At 40.0% G+C, this 12,452-nt stretch overlaps 1 protein-coding gene across 3 annotated transcripts in view; it reads right to left on the bottom strand.

Annotated features, from left to right (window-relative positions):
• CHCHD3 (coiled-coil-helix-coiled-coil-helix domain containing 3) overlaps positions 1-12,452 on the bottom strand; it is a 286,910-nt gene that overhangs the window by 87,256 nt on the left and 187,202 nt on the right. For 2 of the 3 annotated variants that reach the window (XM_046021609.1, XM_046021608.1), the window contains exons 5-6: positions 11,519-11,533; positions 10,400-10,483 (exon numbers count right to left, since the gene is read on the bottom strand). In XM_046021609.1, coding sequence (XP_045877565.1) covers positions 10,400-10,483; positions 11,519-11,533 — 99 coding nt within the window. The remainder of the gene's footprint in view (positions 1-10,399; positions 10,484-11,518; positions 11,534-12,452) is intronic. The other variant, XM_046021611.1, reaches the window with a different exon arrangement.

Genomic DNA, 12,452 nt, shown 5'->3' with positions numbered 1-12,452 from the left:
GTGGTATCTACACTGATGTTTCATTTTATGTAGGTAAGACACGCAGTTGCGTTACTATCAGTAGCTAGCATGACTGGAGCAGAAGGACCCTCACCCAGGTTTCCGCAGAAATCCTGCAGGCTAAGGTGTAACCTGACGTTAGGTGGACACTAAGCGACCTGGAAGATGAATATCCAAATCATGGGGACAGTTGTTAAGATTAAAGCCTTTGACCTCCTGAAAACCTGTCTACTCATTTATTCAAGAAGGGTTCACAAAGCACCCACTATGTGTCGGGCACTCTGCCTGGAGCTGGGGATACAGCACTGAACAGACAAGGTTCCTACTAACAGTGAGGGCACAGTACTGTGTCCACCTTTTCTCCCTGGATCTCTCGTTTTTAATGGTCTCTGAGAGAGAATGAAATTACGGAGCCCAAGACTACTGACCTTCATTCAGCTTAACTCACTGGATACAAAGACTGCATCTTCTGACCTAGGCAAGCAAACCCTACAGCTTCCTCATCAAATAATAGCCAGTCCTATCAACTCTTACTCAAGGGCCACAGAAAACTCCAGGCTCTGAAGGAAAGGAAGGTGTTAATACATCTTTTCCTTATTCCTCTAGCTTTAGATCTTGGTAAACACTTGGGGGACGATTTTTAAAGGCCTGCAGTGATCATTAAATATTTATCTAATTTGATTACCACCCTACTTCATTTTATGAAAGAGAAGAAGAATTCCTATTTGGACGTTCGATCTTTGGTGACATCAGCCCCCATGCCTGATTCTTCAGCCAAGGACGTAAGAGTCCTAGGTTAAAGAGTATGAATCTGGGTCCTGAGATGGAAGGGCACCAGGGAAACCGCACTACCCATGGCTCTCAACTCTGCAGAGCTTGGAATAACGCAAGCCTAAATAAGGACTGTTTATATAAATATAACACTGAAAATTACAGGCATAGTTTCCTAGAGATTCTTAGGAAGACTAAAGATTATAAAGAGAAAAGTGTGAACAACTCCCACTCCAGAGGACCTTAAGAATTCTCAGGCCTCTTTCTCATCTGTCTCCTCTTTCACAACACAGTACAAAGGCAGGTCATTCCAGGATGGCTGCAGGTCCTCAGAAGCCTTCACATTAGGAACTCTACTAATGGAACTCTATGGCTTCTTGACCTCAACGTCTTAGGAAGGACCCGAAGCTCCAGGAACTGGCATTGCACAGGGCACAGCAGACCTCAGATGGTGTGCCGAGATAAGCTAGTGTTTCTTGAAAGAAAGATTCCGTGGCTTGAGTGTAATGCTGAAACATGGCATGCAGTAGCATTTTGGAAGCTCTGAATGTATATAAACTCTGAGAAGGCCCTACAGTAAAGAAATCTGTTCAGCTTAGTTAAACTTAACATTCCTCAAAATTATTTGGTCATGGAACCCATCCCACTTCCTGACAAACACATTAATTTTTACAAGTTATCTAGTGCCTACTATGTGCCAAGCACTATTGTGGTGATCCAAGGGGAACTGTTTCTGGGCTTCATGGAGCTTAGGTATTTAATATTTATTTTCAAAGGCTGCTATTTAAGGCAATCAGTTCATTGGGTCTTTATCTGACCATTTCATCACCTGATGGATCACTCTAACCCACTAAATTCCCCTCTAAATCCCATAGTCTCCAGCTCTCTGAGACAGAAGGAGAAACTACTCCTCACAAAACATTTCTGCTCTGGAAAATAATAGTCTGCCGTAGCCCCCATGGACCCACTGTGGCAATTCAAAGCTCTGTACCAGATGCCAAAGAGGGTCTGTGCTATTTGTATTTGTCACTATACCTACACACACTTGCCTGGCTCACTGGAGGAGATGAACAAATGTGTTCCAGAATGAATGGTAAATGACAAGGACTCCCTCTAGCCCCTGAAAATTCCAATAAGAATGACCAAGATCAAAACCCTATCATAATCTGTGTAGCCAAATTGGATTTGGGTTCTCTTTATTGAATGCTGCTCTCACTGTGCCAACCTGCTTTACACGCCAAGTTCAGATGTGGGCACCACTTCTTTGACGATGTTATGAGCTAGTATTATTTGCAAATGTTTTAATGACCAAATACATCTTTCTAACTGAAGCTAATGTGCTGAAATGTAATCCCTTGTAGAGGCACAGCTGGCTCACGGTCTGAACATAAAAAGGGGATTCAAGAGCATTTTCTAACACCAGCCCTGCAATTTCCTTTAAAAAAATTAATATTCGTGTATTTTAATTTCTTAGTAAAACAGGGAAATAGACATTGGCTGGTCTGCCTAAATGGAGTGTATTTGAAATTTATAAATAAACAAGCTATCAAGAAGCAAAACAATCACTAATTATGAAACTGGATGCAAAGAAGGTTCAGAGATCCAGCCCATTTTCAATCACATTGGCCTGGAAAAACACAGAATTACTTCCTATCTCCAACATTCCTACCAATAGCAAGAAAAAATCCCAAAGAAAGGAAAGGGAGTATTAAGTGTTTTACAAATAAAACAGTCTTGCTGAGTCTCCCCACACAAAATAAACAGAATCTTTAAAAGTGAAATTAATTTTCCCTGGATTTCGTAACACTTTATTTCTCACCTTGTCTTTACACATTCAAGTGGCGTACCGTTTTTAAAACCTGTCACGATAAACAGAATTTAATTATTTTATGGTACGGTCTTTCATGAGGTAAAGGGAATGTGAAGAGTTGAGAAAGTATGCAACCCGTATTGTTGGCGACTTAGCACTTAGGATCATTACAAGCGCTCAAAAAAAGGCAGTAATACTGGGCTTTAAAGCTGAACTCTGTATTATCTCTTTCTCAGAGCCCTGGGGCTATCACTGCAAAGCACAGTGGTCCATTCTAAGCTCTGAATAGAGAAAAGGAAGAGATCATTAAATTATAATTTCCATGCACAATCGGTACAAGTATTTCCTACCAACAGGATTAATATGAAGGCAAGATCCCAGAATAAAGCTGCTCAGCAGAGAGGATGGCAGTTTAGTGTCTTGTAAATTTGATTTCACTGAAAGCCCTGACACATCATAATGGTGAAATCCTATTTACTGTAGCAAGCAGGATGGATAATGCTATTTAATACCTGGTGTACCGTGTGCGATCAGCTCATAGCTTTGTAATCCATGTTCTCATCTTACCTGCAGGTTAATACTTCTTGACAGTCTACATGGTAAATAGAGCCCCAAATTAAGTGCTGATCCCAAGATTTGCAAATCTTTCCTCTAAAGTTCAGCACACAAAAATTGGCTCCAGTTAAAGGGATAATTTTCACGGGATGCACTTTGAACAGGCTCACCCCAGAAAGGAACATAAGTTGCATATCCCTAAAGCCAGACTGAAAAAGCATTTCAAGGTTACCCAAACCACATTTCCCATTAGGAAATTCAGAGAGGTTAACAGAAAAGCCAATGTGTTTGAAGGACTTGTTGAATAATGAATTAAGGATAAGGACCCCATATCCACTACATTGCATGGTTCGCTCCCTTCCCCTGCAGGAGAACAAAACAGAAGTGGGGAAAAGAAGTCTATTCCTGCTTGCTGCCTTTGGAATATCTGCAATAAAGAGCTTCCTTTAGGGAGGCAGTGAAGAGTGTAAAAGGGTCCAGGTCTTTGAACCTACATGATAAATAAATACGTCCATTATATTAGCAAAGATAGGATGATACTGGCCCTTATTAATTTCTCTACCTAACAATGACGATCGAAGCACACTTCTGTGAGCTATCATTACTTGTTAATGAGGAAAAATAAGAGCAACTCAAGGGCCATGCTAGCAAACCACTCCTAAAACCCCTGTTGTGTGTAATGGTGTTACAATTAAAAGTGTCACGGACTTCTATCGCCTTCAGTGTCCAAAGCCTGGACCAGAGAACTTTACTTCTGCAACTCTGGGTGACTTCGGACCACAGGGAATCGGCCTTGATTTCAAGATGAATGAGGAAACCAGTACAAAAATTCAGAGTGTAAATGGAATAATAAATATCTCTAGGTCAACAAGTGCAAACTAGTCATCTACCATAAAGTTATGCTTTTAACGATTGGGTTGAATTTGCTATGTCACACTGTATGGCCAGAGCACACACACTAATCTGAGGCATATGAGTTACCCACAGGACCTAAAATCATTGATGACTGTTCAGAAAGCACTCAAGGGGGGGAAATATCAAAGGTTTGTTGTTTTTTTTAATCCCATAAATGTATTAAATTATCTTCCTACCCCAGAAAAGACTCCTTATGTTTTAGTATCTTAGATGTCAGTGATCGGTGATTCTATCCTGCATTAATCCCATCAAAAGGCTGACCAAGCTTCACTCAGTGAAGTATTTTTATAATGACAGACTTCATCTGGTAGTAAAAATACATAATAATTTCTTCCCAAAAGCAGCACACTGGGCTGACAATAATCTGTTCTGTTGTCGTTTCTTTTTATTATCATTGTCGGCATTACTTTGCCCCAAGCTCTGCAGAGAGGAATAGAGAATCCAAGGTACAAATTGACAAAGAAGTCAAGCAATCAAAAAAGCCAATTAATCATACAGATGAGCCCGACACTTTATGATGCAATGGAAGATATGCCACCCACTATAAGTAAAAGGCTTTTAAAAATTGCTCATTTGGTGTAAGTAAGCACGACCTCAGAATTTAATTAGTAACTCTCTCCACAGGTGACGAACTAGTAAAGTACTTTACTTCTTAATGACAATTTATTTTTCACCATTCTCTTCACACTGCTTTCTTCTGCCCAGCTTGTACAATTCCCTCTCCTTAATTGTATGGGATTGACTGCAGTGTGTATGCAAATACCTACTGAAATCCAGAGGAGCCTATAAACTGAAAGCAATACAGATCCCACTACCCTGTTGATCTGAACATTGTGACTATATGTAAGGCCTCTTATCTCCCTCAGCTCAAGTCACCAAGGCTTTTATAGCTCTCTTCACACTGTGCCAAACCCCGCCATTCTTATGAACGCCAAGAGAAAAGAGGAGAGCATATCAATTCAAGTTCACAATTGGGAACTTAGATGCGAAGACACACTAATCACCAAAGAAGTCACATCTGCAAGACGTCTTGGGGAGAAGGGGTCCTTCATCCTGAAAGATCCCTGGGAGAATCTGGACTCTGGCCTCTCCAGTCATGGCCTGGTCTTGCTTCTCACTTCCCTCTCAAAGGGCTAACAGACCACTGCACATTCCCTGAAGAACACGAATGTAATCCAGACTGTAATGAAATAACCATGGAAGCATTTATCAAAAGTAAGAGAAACTTTCTTTCTAGAGGTGGAATGCTAGGCCTATCTGCTAGCAACACTAGGAACAATGAACGAATGGCTCAAAGGCGTTTGTGAATTGCTTCAATGACTATGGCTTTCTTACTTCAAAGTAGAAGAAGCACAACTAGACAGTAAAATAGCTCTTAGCGGTATGCCGTAGCTGCTAGGTAATAAGACTTTATTTACTCCCTTTTTGACCAAATGTCCACAGGAAGTACCAAATCCTGGGGAGAAGATTCTGCATTTTGAATGCTTAACAATCTTGTAGACTATGAAGTAGCATTAATCCCATTTTAACATTGGGACCTAAAAAAGTTGTATTAGAAGCCAAAAAGAACTAATTTAGCACCCAAAGAGCTAACATGCAACCAGTAGGATTTAACTCTTGAGCACAAAACTAACAAATATTAAAGCTAGTACTGGCTAACGGCTTAAAAAGCTCAGGTGTTGGACCTGCCTCAGAACGAAATGTTTTTGTCGGATATTTTTGGGCAAGTTACTTGAAGCCTTAAAGGCCTTCATCTAAATAACAGGACCGACAACCTCATAGGGCTGTTTATGTGAATCAAATGACATATCCCATGCCAAGTGTCTAGCTCATGTAAACATACAATGTTATTGTGAGTTACTATCGCAGTGATCATGATGCTACAAATAATATCAAGACAAACTTGATTCTCATAGGATAGATATATAGTATTAATTTAAATGGTGAGTGAAGAAGATACCAGGAACTTTGTAGCTAGTCAAAAACTATACATTAACTACTTAAGACACAATTTTATGGTATTAAGTTTAGTAAATCTAGGATTTATTCACTGAACTCCTCTGTGAGTCATGGTAAATATAGAGATGAGAAAATGACATTTACCCTCAAGGAATTTATGTGATAAACACAGATAACAAATTACAATTATCATAGATGTGGCACCACAAAGAGAGGTATATAAAACACTGTAGAGCACTCCCTTCATGATTCGTGGAAAGCTTCCTAAAAACATTTAAGAACCTTGTCTCTGAAGGCTGCCCTGGGCTTCCTCTTATCAAATCACCAATCAGGAATTAACATCCTCCAAGTCTCTTAAATCAACAACCAGGAGTTTAGTACTCAAGTCTCCTTCAGTTAGGCCACACACCTGTGACCTCATGAACGTTATTAAAATACAGAAATTCACTTCACATCCATGTCAATGTCGCTTGATAAAGCCGGCAACCTTTGCAATGAAATTAAGGACTTGAAAAACTTTTCAAATGGTTTTGACTTTCTTTCTCAGTCAAGAGTCACTGCTTTTGGAATACTGGACCTAAGAAGGGTGAACTGGTGTCCAGTTAAATCATACTTAGTCCTCCTCATAAGGCAGTGACAGGAGAAAGTCCTCTCAGACACGTGAACTAACCAGCATGAACACATGCGAGAGAAAGCTCCATTCATACATAGGAATTACCTAATTGATGGAATGTATTGAAATAGATCAAAGAGGCAAGCCACACTGTGCTACAGAACCAAATGTGCTCCACATGCTCAGGTGACTTGGGTTCACAGTCTCAAAAGAAATTCTTATCAAGTCAATGAAAACAAACAGTTCAAGTAGTAAGACTATGTGTCATCTAAAAGTGATCATGTACATAATGACGGTGTTAATCTAATTGATGGGGATCACTTTTGGAATGATTCTGTGAGAGTCTGTCAATGTTCCCTCTCCAGGAACGATACATCACCTGGTGTCTGGTTTATGGCTTCATCGTTTCATTTGGTTTAAATAAAGACATGTACTTAAACCACTTTTAAACCATAGGCACCTTGGATTTCTTCTAGTACACAGTAGGTGATTCTACAAGTCATCATGACATTATAATCATTTTTCTTACACCATGCACGATTGGACTCAGCATTCTTCCATCTTCTAACACGAACTGTATGTAGACTTTCTAACAGAAATGGTGAGACACTGCACTTTTCATGGTCATCACAATACAAGGGGAACTCTTTTTGCAATCTTCTGCATTAAGCCAGCAAAATGCTTCATCACTAAAGACCTACATCTCTCAGATATTCCTGGAAGAAATCCAATTGAAGGAAATTAATGTAGCTACTTCAGGAATGGCAGTAATAAACAAACATGATTTTACAGAAATGGAGAGAAGACAGCAGGAAGTTGAACAATACTAAAGTAATTTCATGATTCTTAGTGTTTTGTATACAATGGAAAGTAAGCAGATATTCTTTAATGGCAACAGCTTTTGTTAAGCATTTTCCAGTTTTCAAAGAGCTTTTATATACCTTGTCTTATCTGGTCCCCCCAAGAACTCACAAACGTGAGCAAGGAATGGAGTATTACCCCCACTTCATAGATAAAGAAGCAGAGACCAGAAGAGATTAGGTGACTTGTCAAATAACGGACGACAGCACCCTGCCTCCTGACTCCTAGTCCCGCCTGCAGTTATTAGGTAGTAACAGATAGCATTGTGATTCTCCCACCGTAGGATCTTTCCAAGCTCATGGGTACTGCTCAGTTTTCAGTTAAAATTCCTAAATAACTACTTTCCAGCCTTATCTTCCAAAAGGAAAAATATATATTTCACCTACATAAAAAGATGCCAATTGCAATGATTTGACATCATGACCATTTCTCCATCTGACCCACCACCCCTTGTGCTAACTTGAGGCCAAAAACAACAGCTAGCTGCTCAACAGACCGGCTTCCTCTGCCAAGAGTGAATCCTCTCAGTATTTCACATTAATCACTGAATTACCGCCATCAGATTGGTGGATTTATGAGAAACAGATGAGTATTTTTCATTGTCTTTTTGCTTACCCGACAGTGATCAAGGACAAATCTAAAAGGTACCTAGCATGGTAATACCTGATAGCAAAGAAAACGGTGACTGGGTGGGGACAGAACAGGTGCTGGGAAATCCCCTCAAGAAACGATCAGTCGTTCATTTTCTTCAGCTGACATTTACTTGCAGGTATGGCATTCTGGAAGGGTTGAGGTAGACTAAGAGCTGACTGAGTGGTTACTCTGTGTGGGACACTACTGCACGTGCTTTAGGAAAATGAGTCCTTTCACAAATCCGTGAGGTAAGTACGATTCCATCTTCATTTTTACAGCTGAAGAAGCTGAAATCTAAAGTAACAGGCTACAAAAACTCAGCAGGTAAATGTCCGTCCAGTGCCTTCAACCCAAGTCAGAGGCTGTGCTCTAAATGAGGGTTCTGCAGACTAAAACACCTGAGTCAAATCCAGACTGCTCTCGAAGGCCCTAAGAGTGGTTTCAGGTTTTTAAATGGTGGTGTTGGGGGAGGGGGGGGGTGCCGACGGGACGGGAATGAAAAGAGGAGTATTTCATGACATACAGAAATCACGTGAAATTCAAGCTTCAGTGTCCATAAACTGGAATACAGTCACACTTGTTCACTGACACACTGGCTGTGGCTGCTGTCACACCGTAATGACAGAGCTGAGCAGCTGTGCTGAGAGGAGAGTCGTCGTGACCGAAACCATACATGGCCAGCAAAGTCCAAAGTATCTCCTATCTGGCCCTTGACAGAAAAATCTGCTCACTCTTGCCATAAGCCATTCCACTCTATGCTTATTTATCACCTCTACCTGGATGTCTTAACAAATATCCCAAACTTGAAGTATTTAAAATCAAATTCCTGATTTTCTCCACCACTCGTATCCAGATCCGTATCTGAATAGTCTTCGCCATGGAAAATCCATCCTTCTAGGTAGAAGCCATAGATCTAGATATCCTTGAGTTCTTCCACTCGTGTTCAAAACCATCAACAAACCTGATCAGCTCTGCCTTTGGAATATCCAACCCTGCGCCTCATTCCCTCCATGGCTAGCAGCCAGGCCCAAGCTATCAGTAACCCTTTTCTGAATTACCGCCATTACCTCTTACTAGGTCTCTCTTCCTTCAGTTCTTGCCCAAGACAACAGCCAGCAAGCCCTTCCCCACACTCACAAACCCTTTAGCCATTCTAACATGCTAACACAGAGTCCTGCCGCAGGGCTCTGGCGCTGGCTGGCTTCCCATTACTGCAGACCTTTTCCCAAACACCATCTATCAGATGGGCCCTCCCTCTCCACCAGACCCCCCACCTATACTCCAAGGCCTTGGGACTCCTTTTTCTTGGCTTTATTGCAACCTGCTGTCCACTATATACACTTCAGCTCCCGGAGGACAAAAGTTTCGTTCATTTTCCTCATTAGCACGTCTCTGGCACTAGCCCGGGGCCTGGCATATATTAGGGGCTTAAGTAGACATCTGTTCGACGAAGGAAGAAATGATCCCTGCACGCAAGCAGCATGCACACCAGTGACACACAGACACGGGTGAGCATATTGTGTAAATAACTGTACTGAACGGGACTTAATACTGTATTTCTTATTTTATCTACTTTGTTATTAAACCTAATATCTTACTCTAAACAAACCAAATTTTAGAGGTTTCCATCCAAGGGAAGAAAGACCCAGCTTTGTATGGCCCCAGTGTGAAATGATTCTAGACAAATCTGTTACTGGACAGGGGCACTGACGAGGTGGCTCAAACTCCCATTCTGAAACCCACGGTCTCCTCCTGCTTTAGCCTTAATCCCTACGTTAGAATCTCTGTCAAACTCTAGGGCCTCCCACAGGTACTGCCTCAACTCCTCCTAACTCCTCTTCCTCAGTCCTACTGTTCAACTCCTGCCCACTGCTTAGCCATAGATGCAGTGAAACTGAGATTACGCAACACAACATATCCCCTAAAACACGTCCATTTCTAAAAACCCGTTCAAGTTTTGTCAACGTTAGGGAGAGTCGAGAGCAGCAGTCTACTGTCTGACCTGGAGGCAGCGCAGTTTGCAGTTTCTAAACGTTTAGGGACAAAATGCCTGGGGGAGGGGCAGAGCGGTAAACGCTTCCTTGACCCAGTGACAAGACCACACCCGAAACAACCAAAGAAGGAATGACATCCCCTGTGAGAATGATCTACCTGCCTGGCTTCTTCACTTCCTTTCAACTAGGAGAAGCAGCTATAGTTCTAATTATCGATGCTTAAATAACTCGATGGGAAAGTTGCAGATGTGGTTCTAGAAGAGAATCAAAGACAAGAAATAGTCATACCCTCTCCTCCAGTCTAGCCAGCTGTTCTTTGTAGAATGCATCCTGCTTCTTTATCACTCGATCTTTCTCTTCCAGCTGCTTAGCCTAAAAAAAGAAATGAAGAATATACTATATCAAGAAAAAGCAGCAACAGCAAAGCAAAAGTCAAGTACAAATTGCATTAGAAATAAGTATACAAAGCCGAAGATTTTTGCAATCTATTAGGTCTCTGCCATAGAACAATATTAATAAAATGATGATTGCTGTATTTAAATGTAAAGAAGGAGTCTGCATTGTACTTTTTTTTTTTTTACTGTGACAGCTGTGTCCTACTTTGTCAGAAAGTGTCAGAATATGGCACAGACAGTTTTATTTAACTTCTTTTGAAGAGTAATTTCAAGGATTAATATTTCATACAATAAAACTTAGATTTATTCCAAGCGTAAACCACATGGCTATTAATCTTTTTTCTTTTTTATGGACAACAAAAATGCCTATATGACATTTCCTACATAAATCTTATGTTTGAGAACCCTTAAATTACCCATTGAAACCTGCGCCTAAGTCCATGTATTAGTCTATTTTCTTTTTTATGAAGCAGTACTCTTTGGAGCAAGGGGCAAAAACCACTGTAAGTGTTTTCTGAATAATTAAAAATTAATAGTAAGAAATAAAAATAGTCAATTATAAAACTCAGTCATCCCATTTCTAAGATTTTTTTTCAAAATTAAAAAGGTAGTACAATTATTTTGATACATGAAAAATAATGACAAGGGTAGTTCCTTATGGATGTTTTTCAAGGTTAATAAAAAATGCATTTTTCAAATTGTTGTTTGTATCTTCATCATTACATTTAAATGATCCTTATCTCTGAGAAAAGACCTCCCAGTCTCACCCCAAGTTAGAAAAGTTTTTAAAACATTTTTGCTTCAGTAAATGTTGAATACACACTTGATGAGAAATCTTAAGATATTCAGCAAGCGTGTATTTTGGCATTCCCGCCCTTCTGCCATGTACCACATGTTTTTGCAGGGTGATCAAGGGTCACATGGCTCAACCTTATGTGAGGGTGACTTCCACTATCTGCTTAGTTAAGTGTCCCCACTTGGCACATTTATAGGTCATTTCTTTGCTACTTACTTTGTCTTCAATGTCCTGCAGCATGTTAAAAACAAACAACAGTTATTTAACAACAGAAGTAGTATTTTTTCCCAATTGTCACAAAGAAATCTGATAGATGATATCTAAGATGCAAACCAAAGAAGGCAATAGGGAAAAAAAAAATAATCAGTGAACTCTCTTAACTTAGGACACAGTTAAATGACACTGTGCTGATACAGATTGAATAGAAGATTTCTTTTCTTTTTTTTTTTTTTTTAAGATTTTATTTATTTGAAAGACAGAAACTACAAGTAGGTGGAGAGGCAGGCAGAGAGAGAGAGTTCGAGGAAGCAGGCTCCCTGCTGAGCAGAGAGCCCGATGCGTGGCTCGATCCCAGGACCCTGGGATCATGACCTGAGCCGAAGGCAGAGGCTTTAACCCACTGAGCCACCCAGGTGCCCCTGAATAGAAGATTTCAATGAAAAGTTCATGCTGCTTGAAAGCATGTGAATACATTTAAAAAGATACATTAAGATTACATTAAAATATATTCATATATAAGTACAAAATAATCTATGGCTCCTTAGTACAACATAGTAAAAACCTGACTAGCCTATCAGGAATATAAAAGAAAAAGTAAACAGAGAAAGGATTTTTTAAAAAGCTAAGTGTAAAGAAAATAAGCATGACTATATGATCTACAGAGAAAGGAGATTTTTAAATTGAACACATACAGACCCAAAACAGAAATAGAGGAACTATAAAAGAATTTAAGAAAAAATTCCATTTAAATTTTTGTTTTAAAAATCATTAAACCAAATGAAAAAGCAAATGACAAAAAGAGGAAAAGAAATCACAATGGGGAACTGTGAGAGTTAAAGTTACTACAATACAGAACACTTTAAAAGAGCCCTCTACCCCTCCCCTAAAAAAGCCAAAAGAAAAATACACAAATGACATACACTGGTAATTC

This window comes from Meles meles, chromosome 10 (assembly GCF_922984935.1).
Source record: "Meles meles chromosome 10, mMelMel3.1 paternal haplotype, whole genome shotgun sequence".
Taxonomy (NCBI): domain Eukaryota; kingdom Metazoa; phylum Chordata; class Mammalia; order Carnivora; family Mustelidae; genus Meles; species Meles meles.
This window is presented reverse-complemented; position numbering and strand designations above follow the sequence as displayed.